Raw genomic sequence first — 12,085 nt, 5'->3', positions numbered from 1 at the left:
TCTATTATACACCATATTCATACTATGTCTCACTCATTTTTTCCACCGTGAATGTCTGCACTATGCGGATATCTATAAATCATTTTCGTCTTACAAATACTCTTTTGTTTGTTAACAGTAAATTAACAAGAATAAACAATTTTAGAAAAGGGAGAAAATCCTTGTATAAAAACTAACTAAGCATGATATATGGTTGTGTAATGTATAGCATGTTTGAATCCATTGACTAGATTCTGACTAAGTGCATTTGAACAACACTTAAAATAATATGGTGAGCCAAAATCATGGTGGATGAGTGTAATTTTTCTAAACTTTACTTTTATTCATGGTAATTTTGAATTGACCTTAATTTTTTTTTACCGTGTATTCAAACGTGCACTTAATGTGTTGTATTACAGCAGTAAAGTAATGAGAAATCTTGGGGAGAAGAACACAAGGACAAGCAGAGATTAAGTCAAAACGGAAAATTGATTGGATGGTGGGAGAGGATATTAATGCAGAGACAGAGAGGATCACACATAGAGTGAGTTACCAACTCAGCTGTCACTTGTGATTCTCATTCTACTACTACTACAACAAAGCACAACATAACCTCCTCCTCCTTCTTCTCTGTTTGGCCAGCAAATTAGAGGAGTTTGCAGCTGTCAGATCTCTTTCTCTCTCCTCCACCACTCTTTTTTCAATTATTTTTTTCCCCTTTTCATATTTTTGTTTTAATTAACCAACGCCTCTGTTGCAAACAACCATCAAATAATAACAACGATACCTCTTCAAGACATCATCATAAACCTTACACACCCACCACTTTTTTTTCTTCCCAAGAGACATCTTCAAATTCCACAATCCATTCTCAGAAGTGGTGTGTCAACATTGGATGGTGCTGTTAGAAAGAGCACACAAACTCAGAAGAAACCAACAAACTTTGCTTCTTTGCATTTCATATTATAAAATCAAGAAAACTGAGCGGAGGAGCCGAGCTTGAATGAGCGCGACACGCCAGGAGTAACGTTTCATGCAGTAAACAAGGACACATTTTCACTCTTTTATGCCATGGCTTACCCACATTACCGATCACAGTTCGGAGACACCACGTTCACCAAAGTGTTTGTTGGAGGACTAGCTTGGGAGACTCCAACTGAAGAAATGCGCAGCTATTTTGAGCAGTTTGGTGACATTCTTGAAGCTGTCATTATCACTGATAAGAACACTGCAAAATCAAAAGGCTATGGATTCGTATGTTAATTTATCTCTCACACTCTCTAAACACTCACACACACTCCTACTTCATTTCACTCCTTGCAGAGTGAATAATGTCTTTGAATCTTTCTGCTTATTCTTGTGTTTGATTTGATTGTTATATATTTTTATATGCAACTGGCAGGTAACATTCCGTGATCCAGAATCAGCAAGAAGGGCTTGTGCTGATCCAAACCCAATAATAGATGGAAGAAGAGCAAATTGTAACATTGCTTCACTAGGAAGGCCTAGACCATCACCTCCAAGAGGTATACATATATATGTATAAAAAAATATACATGCTTTTTGTTTATTTGAGCTGAATCATCATTGTACAACACATATCAATAATGTGCAGTGTTTGATTCCTTTTATCAAACTTATTTACACAAGAAAAATGATGGATGGGGTAATTTTTGTTTGCAGGAAGGGGTACATTTCAAGGTGGGGTAGTGGGGACAGGGGGAGCACCACCGGGTGCGGCAGGGTCGTACGGCGGTGTTCCAGCGCCAATGCCGCCGCCACCACCAGTACTGTACCCGCCATATGGGTGAGTTTTTTTTACTTTTTGATTTTTTTCAAAATTTATTTATTGAGTTAGTTTTGTTCATTTAGTGGGGGCATTTATTAGCCATGTCACACACAGTCAAAGGAACTGGTCCATGGTATTAATTGAGAGAACTGCATATAGAAGCACACATTGCTGTCTACATATGTCGCTTGACTGCTTCCCTCCAATTACAGTTGGTCAAGGTGTCAGCGTGAAAATCCTCACAATATCACAACAATAATATAAAAAGTACTACATGGCTAAAAGTTATCATTGTCTTTGGAAAATCATTTAAAAAACTATGGTGAAGTGAAAATTACAGTAACACAGAAACAACTGCTTTTGCATGTGTAGAATAGAATCTGCATTTCATTCCTCTACTTTGCTTGTTCTTAACCCCCTATTAAGCTTAATCACTTGCATTGATGTTTGCATAAGCTATCTATCAACATAATTGAGAAAAATTGAAAATATGCATTTTGAAAAATAGGGTGTTCATGTATTGGTAGTACATGCAAGCATGTTACTCTTTATAATTTTGATTCCTTAATCTGTGCTAAGGTTCTGACTAGCATTTGTCAAATCTTAAAATATAATTAAATAATGATAGAAAGATAGAATTTTTTATTAACTAAAATTCTTCTCATCTTATTCAATTTTTTATTGACTGTGTTTGAAATCATTTTGCTAATACACAAGTTGCCCTGCAAAGATGTTGATCCAACATTCTGATATATGCATGAAGTAAAATTGCATTTTCTACATTATGATGTATTTATCACCCTGTATTTCTACATTGTACCTTCATATATTATATTTTTGAAAAAAGAAAAAAGAGAAGGGAGGTAAATGTATGAACTAAGTTGTTGAATTATAAATATCATAAATAGGGTACATGTAGATTCAACCAATCAACCAGAAGCATTATTTTTTGCATCATATATTATTGATGTACATCTATCTATAGCTAGTAAGAGCAGAGGTGTTGGTTATAATGGGTACTAATTAATTATGTAATCCGTGGCAACTGCATATATATACATATTTTTATGTCTCATAGTGGTCCTGCATCAATTAGTTTTATTTATAATCTTTTACATGATAAAATCCCTCAGCTCTATAAGTACTTTTGTATGTCATGTAGCATCAAGTCATTTTCTCACCAGCAATGTTATTTTTGTCTTGTGATCATAACTGGATAAATTGGTTGGTAAATTAACAAGTACTCCTAAAGAAAAATGAAGAACATCTAAACAAAAACAAATGAAAATTAATACTTCTGACATCAGTAATTTTCACAGCCTCATTTACACAGTATGTAATATTCAGCTCAGTCTGTTTTTTTCTTTCAATTTCTCTTGCAAATATGTACCTTAATTTGTTCCTTTTCTCAGCTATTACCTCCCCCTTTTATATTCAAATAAATAATTAACAGTTTTTGAAAGTTAATGATGTTTATTAGAATGTGATATATATTAATGTGATACAATTCACTCTACTCTGTTAGTTCCCACAAGACTTCATATTCTGTCTATATGTGCATGCAAAATTTTCCATCCATTGGATGTCATCTTGACCATTCTCTTTAATCAATGCTTTATTCCTTCCATTTTCTGCTTGATGGGTAACAACCACCAAAAAGAAGGCTATCATTGAAGTGAGTTATAACAAAGTCAATCTCAGTAAAACCACTGAAATCCTTTGTTCCTATTTGATGTGTCTTTCTTGTTCCACCAATTAAAAATCACCTTTGTAAGGTTATATTTATCATATTCAAGCCTACATAACAAAAAATAATTGATGGAATAAGGAAGAACATCACACCTAGTGGTCACATAGGATTTTGGTGAGGAACAACACATCCCATAACACAAAGAAGGCACACAATAGTACAAGCCCTCATTATACATTGATGAATTTGAGGGCCTCACTAGAACCAACACTAATGATATTAATGTGTTCTAATTTCCTCACCAGAAAACTTTACACACATATATTAAATTGAGCAGCAGTCCCACAACAAGAGAAGCCTGCCATTTTGAGCAATTGCTTATCTAAGAAACAAATGCATTACAGCATTCAACGTATTTCCTTCCATATTTGCTGAGTAATTAAATCACTTTCATCTCTATTTGCAGCTACCCCACCTACACTCCTGATCATTATGGGTACCACCAAGTAAGCATCTCATCTCATCTCTCTCCCATAATCAATTAAGAGCATGTCATTTTCACTGAAATAATGCCATAGGTTCATTAACTAATAATGGATGACAGTTGTTTGGATGATATTAGCTTAATATTGATTAATTAGTGTGTTAATTGTGTGAGCACATGCAGGCTGCAATGTATAACCCTCAGATTCATCATCAGCAACCACAATACTATCATCAACAAATGTATGGAGCAGCATCATCTTCCACCCCATATTACTATGGCTATTCTGTGCAAGCAGCACCAAGGGGTACGTTTTCTACACCCCAGGCACATCGCATGCCAGCTGGACCCTCCTATTTATACTACCCTACTACACCAATTGAAGGTTCCTTCTCTGCTTATCGCCCAATTCAACAACAACCAGTAATAAGGCAACCCTCTCCTTCCCCTAGTGGTAATATTTTCTCTTCACTTACTTTGAATTAACTCACTGCATGTTCGGTTTAGCGTTAACAGAAGTAATTTTGAATAGAATTGATACTGTAAAAACTGAATAAGGTAAAAGTGAGTTTCAAATGACGTCATTTTTGATAGAATTGATACTACTAAAAACAATTATAGTAAAAATAAGTTGAAAATGATGTGATTTTGTTGTAGAACTTCATATAATCATATTGTGGTGATATAAAGTCATGATAAAGAAGATTAAGAGTGCTGATGTGAATGAATAACATGAAATCAAATCAACCATATAGTTACTCTTTTATTTCTTTAATCAATATTCTTGCTGAATGTAAATTGTGAACACATGCCATTGCCAACACAGAGAGAGTGGGTGGGTAAAAAAGAGAGAGGGGTACACTCACTACTGCACAGAGATTTATGAATTATGATGCAGTTACTGACACACAATAAAATTATAAAATATTATAATGATTTGGCTGTAACATGTGGCCATGGGGGTCCACATGGGCAACCCCAGACCCATGTGAATGAGCTGTCTCGGTTGTGCCATGAACCGTATCATGTATGGGTGGTCAATGTGGGAGAAAGAAAAGAAAGTCATGACAGAGAGAGAGGGTCATCATGTAAAGTAACAGTGAATGCATGTGGCTTCAGTGTAGGAAAAAATGTGGTGGTTAATTCTTTAAAGATCAGTCAAATGCTCTTCCATTCATGCATTGGCCCACATTGCATGTTTACATGTTACCACTGCACATGTAACTTAATTTATCTACCCCTCTCTGAAGTTCAGCTACAACAGTCTCTAATCCTCAGCATAAATACTATTAATACTCAGTTCAACAATATATTTTAATACTTGAGAGATTCCTAGAGCTAGCGAGAGGGAGAGTGTAAGAGATAAGAACAGAAACTAGAAACTGTATTGAATGATAGTCAATCAATTACAGAGTTTTTCTGTTATATACTGATAAAGTACTTACATTGTTAGTAACTCAACCATAACTACTCAGTAACTAACAACTAACTAGTGTTAATCACAACCAACTAGAGTTAACCAAAACTGTTCATGTTATCATACGAGCTCCCTCCCAATTTGGGGGATCCCACCTAAATTTCAATTGAAAAAAAAGTTTTAAAAACATCCATGTAGAGACTATGGAGTAGTCAATAATGATCACTAGCCAATGTATAAGATTTTCCGTAATAAACATACATATGTTTTTCATAATCTTGATGTTTAAGATATGTGATTATTGTTTATTATGGTTGGTTGTTTGTGATCAGATTCTCAGACTCAGCAGCGTACATCATCCGAGACATCAGCTGGAGTAGTTATAACTTCAGAAAGTTGAAGTACCCGAGGGGAAGAACTAATAAATATATATACCTGCTAAGTTTCAACTGTATAATCTTCAAATTAATTTCATCATATTAATTCTTGATCTTTTCCCTCATTATATCTTCATTTTTTTGGTCCACATGCCATAGTTCTTTAAGGCAATAATGGCTCTCATCACATTACTTGTGTTCTACTTCTCCATAGCTATGGCATTCAAAAATTGGACTGATTAACTTCATGGAGATTGTCTACATTCTCATTTCCTTGTCATCAAGGAAATTTTCATTGAAATCACTTTTACTAATTAGTTCTGTTTTCTGTTTTATGCTTTCTCCAACTATAAGACCTTAACATGTTACATCTGCAAACTAAAAGAATCCCTAATTAAGATATTTTGTTATAACTATCAGACCCCATGCATAGACAAGTTCAACCAATTGGCATATATGAATATTGGAATAAAACCTGATCAGTGTTTATGAACCCAAATACTCTTACACTATAATCAGATAATGTTGAAATAAAGCAGAGTAAGGTTATTAGGGGGAGAGAATTAAGTGTGTCTCTAGAAAATTGAAAGCAACATGTATTGGCTTACTAAGAGAACAAGTCGTGTTTAGATTGAAGTTGAGATCAATTTGAAAGTAACATGTAACGGGCGTGCGAGAGCAACATGTAAGGATGGGTGAGATGGAAGAGGACCGCTCGACAAAATCTCTTGTGGGCGAGGAAGTGTTGGCATAAGGATGATGGTGGAAGAGAAGGCAATTGGGGCAATGGTGGGAAGTCTAGAAACCAAATTTTCAGGCCTTCATAAACTTTTATGAGAATTTACAACGAATTTTCTTTGTCGAGACACTTTAGGAGGGGGTGAAAAATCCTATCTTGTATAAATTTCCGTTGATAACAGAGTACTATCTCCGACGAGTTTGTTCACCCCTTTTCTGTATTTTGGGATCCATCCATTGGTTAGGTGCCTCTTGATGGGCTTGAGTCAATCGTGGCTCTTTTAAATCTGTAGGGGGAGGACCCCCGCGATGCAAGCTACGTACTCGGCTTGGTTATTAGTCGTATGAAAGTTAAATCGAACGCATTGTTCGACGACTATGCCCGTGCTGCTTTTCAAGATAATTCTCGTTCATCCTTCTTTCTTGTTGTTGAATCAGTCAACATGGATTGTCCATGTGATGTTCGGGCTTAGGTATTCGTCTTCTATAAACTATAGAAGGAAGTCAGCGAGCACTTGGGCCTTGATTTCCTACCTAGGTTCATACCAAATGTCGTGTTTTGAGAGGTCGATAGCCCAATGGATCACGTGGCTAGCTAGATCAGGTTTATGTAAAACTTGATGAATTAGGAGGTCAGTTCTGATGACTATCATGTGAGATAGGAAATACTGCCTTAGTCAGGGAGTTGTGGTAAGGAGGACGAAGACTACTTTCTCTAGCTTCTGGTTTCGTGTTTTGGCGCTCTGCAAAGCTTTTCTCACAAAGTAGACCAGTTCCTGACTGCCTGGTGCTTCTCGGACAAAGACTAAACTTATTGTCTTGTCGCGCACGACCAAGTAGAGGTATAGTACCTCCTCAGGGGTTGGTCTCGATAGTACTAGAGGATGATGAATGTTTCTTTCGAGCTTTTGAATGCCTGCTGCTCGGCTTCATTGGTCCACTCGAATTCCTTGCCCTTCTAAAAGAGTGTAAATTGGGAGGGACTTGAGCACAGCTTTTGGTAGGAACCTGATGAGAGCAGGGCCGGCCCTAGGCCTGTGCAAGCAGGCCCACAGCCCAGGGCCTCCAAAAAGAAGGGGCCCCAAAAAAATTTTCATTAAACGTTTATAATAAAAAAACGCTAAATTATTAGAGTAAGAAATGTCAGCCCTGTTGGCAACATTAAGGCTGGTTAAGACCCTGGAAGCCCGGGTTCGAATCTGACTCTTGCTACATTTTGTATGATGTTTTTAAAATTTTATATAATTTATAGTGACGGAAACTTTCGTCACAAAAGTAGTGATGAATTATCAACCGCTGAATTTCTTGAATAAATAAGTGACGAAAACTTTCGTCACAAAAGTAGTGACGAATTATCAACCGCTGAATTTCTTAAATAAATAAGTGTAACATATTTTTGAAGTTGTTGATGCTATTTACAATTTAAATAGACAATGTTCTTTAAAAAAAATTATTAGGGGTCCATTTTTATTATTTGCCCAGGACATCTAAAATATCGGGACCGGCCCTGGATAAGAGCTACCATCAAGTGTTTGACATTTATTTAACTTCTATGATGGTTTTCTTTGATAACGTTTCTTCCATGTCTCGCGCCACCAATCCCACGTCCCATGAATGGTCAAAACACATGGACATTGATGCCCATTTCATAGGCGGCATGTCAATTCAGGCTTCAACTAAATCATGTCTCCTCTCAGAATTAGCTCGCAGATTGTCTAGCTAAACCCATAGCAGGACCCTGTTTTCGAGATCATATTGACCAAGTTGGGAGTCCTTGATATATGCCTCCCAACTTAAGGGGGAGTATTAGACAATAGTTAGGTCCTTTAGTTAGTTGAAGTATTCTAACTTAAACCAGTTATTCTGTTACAGTTTTGTTATGGTTCCAGTTAGAGCTGAATAGGTAAGCACAAATAAACTATTCAGATTCCCTTGTGTAAATACTCTTCCTACAGGTGAATACAAACGGAGAAATCACATTACTAGATTCACTGATTCAATACTTAGAGCATCTACATCCATCATACTCACTAAAATATTTACACTTCATTTTTTACAATTCCCCATAAGCCACATCATCTACAACATTTTACTAACTTTTTACTTCAACCCAACAACTCTTAAAAGTTTCTACAGTGGATCTCACAATCAACTTCACATTTATATATTTTATTATTTATATCCATTTTAATTAATTATATTTGCAACTTAAATATGATGGAGGTAGATGCTCTTAATGGTAAGTGCTTGTAATAAATACAAGCTCACTTTTCAAGTCTAGTGTGGAGTATCTATTCCCACATACTCATCTTTGCCATGTTGGAATTGAATATGTACTCCAATGGTAAAAGATACTCATATGAGTATGTATTTAACATTAAATACTACCATTGGAGATGCTCTTACGATTTATTTAGAATAACAAAACTAAATCAATGCATTGGTTAACTTGTTTAGACTTCTAGATTTGGTTTCTGCTCTTGGTATGTGACTTAATTGCCTCACCTAATATCTGTGGTTGACTCCAGCTTGCAGATCAGTTCACACTACAAAAATAGAAAACAGCTAGTTAAGTACACAATGTCCCACAAGCATATATATAAAAGAGTGATCAAGACGAATACACACAATGTCCTCCAAGATTAAAGACCTTGAAGTAAATGAACAGTTGGTTAAGTAGTTAAATTATGCAGGTGCCAAATATGAAGATATTAGTCTAAAATCATTACACATGGGTGATGATAGGAGACTCTCCACAACCATGAGCACGCACATGCTTCTTTTTTTGAATGTGCTCTCAGTAATGAAGCATGTATCTTGCACGTTGGGTGGGTTAATTTCTTCATACTTCCGGAGCATTAAAGAGTGGTAATAAAAGTTGTGAGGAAAAGTATAAATTGACATACATATGGAGATAAAAATAACCATTGAGACCTTTATGCATGAGATCAAAAAAAGCAAAAGCATCATAATAAAGTTGATAATTAATTGAGATATAAAAGAGGTAAGAAATATAACTTTTTTGGGTATATTAGTATATTGCAACTATCACCAGGTAATTCATGTATGAGATCAGTCCTAAGCTTATACTTTAGTAAGTCTAGATTCTAGAACAATTCAAATTAAGTTGCTTTAGTCCTACCCAAGAGACAAGCTAGGTTCCATTAAGTTGCATTAGTCCTACCCAAGAGACAAGCTAGGTTCCATTAAGCTGGGACCATAGTAAAAGGGTAAGCATACAGGATACAAAACGATACAGGTAGACTTGTAAGAGAATGTGTGGCATCTATAGTAGTGTAACCATCTAAGATTGATCTTAATGATTTTAAGCATTTTCTCTGATGTTTAGTATTCTTATTCAACAATCAACAGAACAATGTTTACAAAACCAAACATAGATTGTGAAGTCTTGAGTGACGTAACACACAACGACTGAAGTCTCCCTTCAGGCTTTCACTAACAGGGTTGGTAGATAAGAACGTCCCTGTAGGAAACACAGGTGACAAGTATCAAAGAGAAGCTTATAGTTATACTCTTTTGTAACCTCTACAAACTAATCCACCATTACAACATAGCCTATGTGACGACCGACATATAGAAGTTTTTTTTAATTAAAATAAGATCTGTCATGGATAAGATCATTGAAACCAGGATTTAAATGCTGAACTGTTTTCTTATCTCTTCAAAAAGACTACAATATATATGAAAAATATTTTGCAGAAAAAACAATATGAAGTCATTTTAGAACAAAAATTGTTCCCATAATATATATCAAATGTTCAGCTAATGATTATGATGTATATCTCTTTCTCTTTTTCCTAACTCTACTCTAACAAAAATAGTGTAAGAGAACATGTTTGTAGTGATAACTGAAAAGTTAATTTTGAAAGCAAGGAAGAGGTTAAGTAAGTTTAATACACCAAGTGTTTCCATGACAATTAATTATGCCCGCCAATATTATTTAAACTAGTTCAAAAATGTGCTTGCCAGTAAACAACTTAAAAGATGTAGAAAGTATATGTGCTTACCTTTAGTGGTTACTTAGTACATGGTTTATAGTAGAAATGAAGCAGTATATGTATATAGGTAAGATATGTGTTTACCAGTAAACTTAAGAGATGTAGGAAGTGTCCTTCGTTGAGTAGTCCAGCGATTCGTGTAGGTTCAATGAAATTGAGATCCCTTGACAGATTAGAGAATGAAGTAAATCTAAAAAAAATAACACAAGAAGCAAACACATGACTTCATAAGAAGGCTATAAGCAAATGATATAGCTCGAACAACTGTGACTAAGACTACAAATGCAGATATTAGTATTTGGGGTACAGCATAATCTCGGAAAATAAAAGGAAGTATTTAAATTTGGATCAGACTTAAGATAATCATTAGAGAGAAAAGCACTTCCTGAGACAGATTTAGAATAGTCCTTACATGTCTAATATGTCACACTTCTAAAATCTTTTGCGGTTCTGTTTCAAAGAAAATAATCACTAGTCAATCTGCTAGTTGACTATCCAGTAATGCATATGGAACTAAACGATAAACAGGAAGAAAACAGCACTGATAATAGACATCCCTGAAAGAAATGATTTCAGTATCAAATTATAAAGCGAACACACGAAGTCTATTGATAAGTCTACTAGCTGAATTGAAATTATGGAACTAAACAACAGTTTCTAATTTCTAAATTCACTTTTTCTTTTTGGCTGGATAGCACAGAGCAGTAACTTTTTTTTAACTTGATCCTAACTTAGTTACTAGACATGGTTACTTACTGGTGGTGTACCAATTTTAAAGTTCCATATGACCTTCTTTCCATTAGGTAAGAAAAAGACAAACCAGAAGCTGTGAACACAACCAGTTCAAATTCTAGTGAAAGAAACAGACCAGGATCATGAAAATTAAGAATAAATTCCAGTGAGAAGACAAGAGCTCAATCAGAAGCTTTCAGAAGATACAAAAGCAAAGATAGCAAGCCTAATGCATGCTATGAACTGAAAAAACACACCTATAAAACCAATTACAAGGATCAATGGCTACATCATCTTCAAAAGCGCATTACCTGCACAGAAAAACATATCTCAGCATCTTCAAAAAAACCAAAAGAACTTGTTTCTTCCATGAATGAAGGGAACGAAATTGCAACAGAAAATGGATGAAAGTGGAGAAGAAAGCAAGACATGGAAGGAGAGAAGAAGAGAAGGAGCGAAACCTGGAATGATTTAGGATTAGGGTTCGTCTGAATTTAGCGAATGAAACCCGCAACCATATTTCAAATCTTATATATAATTCCCGGCAGTTTCACAAACCGCTGCTATAAAAATGCTCCAATTAATGAAAAACCGCAATGCTAAGGCAACGCTATATGTTAGTAATCTGCAGCAGTTGGCAAAACTGCCGCAAGAATCGCCTCAAAGGGACATATTGCAAATGCAATCTACTACATCTTATTCTCCAGTTACTATTCATAAGAAACAACCAATGAGCTTCCGCCACCTGGCTTTCTTTCATTTATCTTCTCCTTTTTTTCCCCAAAACTTAAGCCTTTCACCCACTAAAATACTCCGAAAGATTAAGTTCTGGAGCGCTCCGGAAGATAAACTTCCGAAGT

General features: G+C 35.5%; 1 protein-coding gene and 1 long non-coding RNA gene across 2 annotated transcripts; one reads left to right on the top strand and one right to left on the bottom strand.

Annotated features, from left to right (window-relative positions):
• The first annotated feature begins 485 nt into the window (after positions 1 to 485).
• On the top strand, positions 486 to 6,050 carry LOC130734201 (uncharacterized). Its single transcript, XM_057586553.1, has 6 exons — positions 486 to 1,233; positions 1,382 to 1,505; positions 1,663 to 1,786; positions 3,925 to 3,964; positions 4,126 to 4,396; positions 5,692 to 6,050. The coding sequence occupies exons 1-6, from the start codon at positions 1,051 to 1,053 to the stop codon at positions 5,757 to 5,759; spliced, it is 810 nt and encodes a 269-aa protein (XP_057442536.1). The 5' UTR covers positions 486 to 1,050; the 3' UTR covers positions 5,760 to 6,050.
• Positions 6,051 to 8,445: 2,395 nt separating this feature from the next.
• Positions 8,446 to 11,874, bottom strand: LOC130731724 (uncharacterized). The gene is made up of 5 exons (XR_009016798.1): positions 11,687 to 11,874; positions 11,483 to 11,536; positions 10,906 to 10,943; positions 10,578 to 10,683; positions 8,446 to 9,020 (listed from the first exon to the last, which is right to left on the bottom strand). It is a non-coding gene; the product is annotated as an uncharacterized LOC130731724 (long non-coding RNA).
• Between the last annotated feature and the right edge of the window lie 211 nt (positions 11,875 to 12,085).

Source organism: Lotus japonicus, chromosome 1 (genome assembly GCF_012489685.1).
Source record: "Lotus japonicus ecotype B-129 chromosome 1, LjGifu_v1.2".
Taxonomy (NCBI): domain Eukaryota; kingdom Viridiplantae; phylum Streptophyta; class Magnoliopsida; order Fabales; family Fabaceae; genus Lotus; species Lotus japonicus.
The sequence above is the reverse complement of the archived record's forward strand: the minus strand, read 5'-3'. Positions and strand labels throughout refer to the sequence as shown.

What these genes read in the sequence shown, in the direction of transcription:
- LOC130734201 (XM_057586553.1), top strand. Translation starts at nt 1,051, where the DNA reads ATGGCTTACCCACATTACCGATCACAGTTCGGAGACACCACGTTCACC. An exon ending in GTACTGTACCCGCCATATGG is followed by an intron (nt 1,787 to 3,924) that starts GTGAGTTTTTTT and finishes CTCTATTTGCAG; the next exon opens with CTACCCCACCTACACTCCTG. An exon ending in ATCATTATGGGTACCACCAA is followed by an intron (nt 3,965 to 4,125) that starts GTAAGCATCTCA and finishes GAGCACATGCAG; the next exon opens with GCTGCAATGTATAACCCTCA.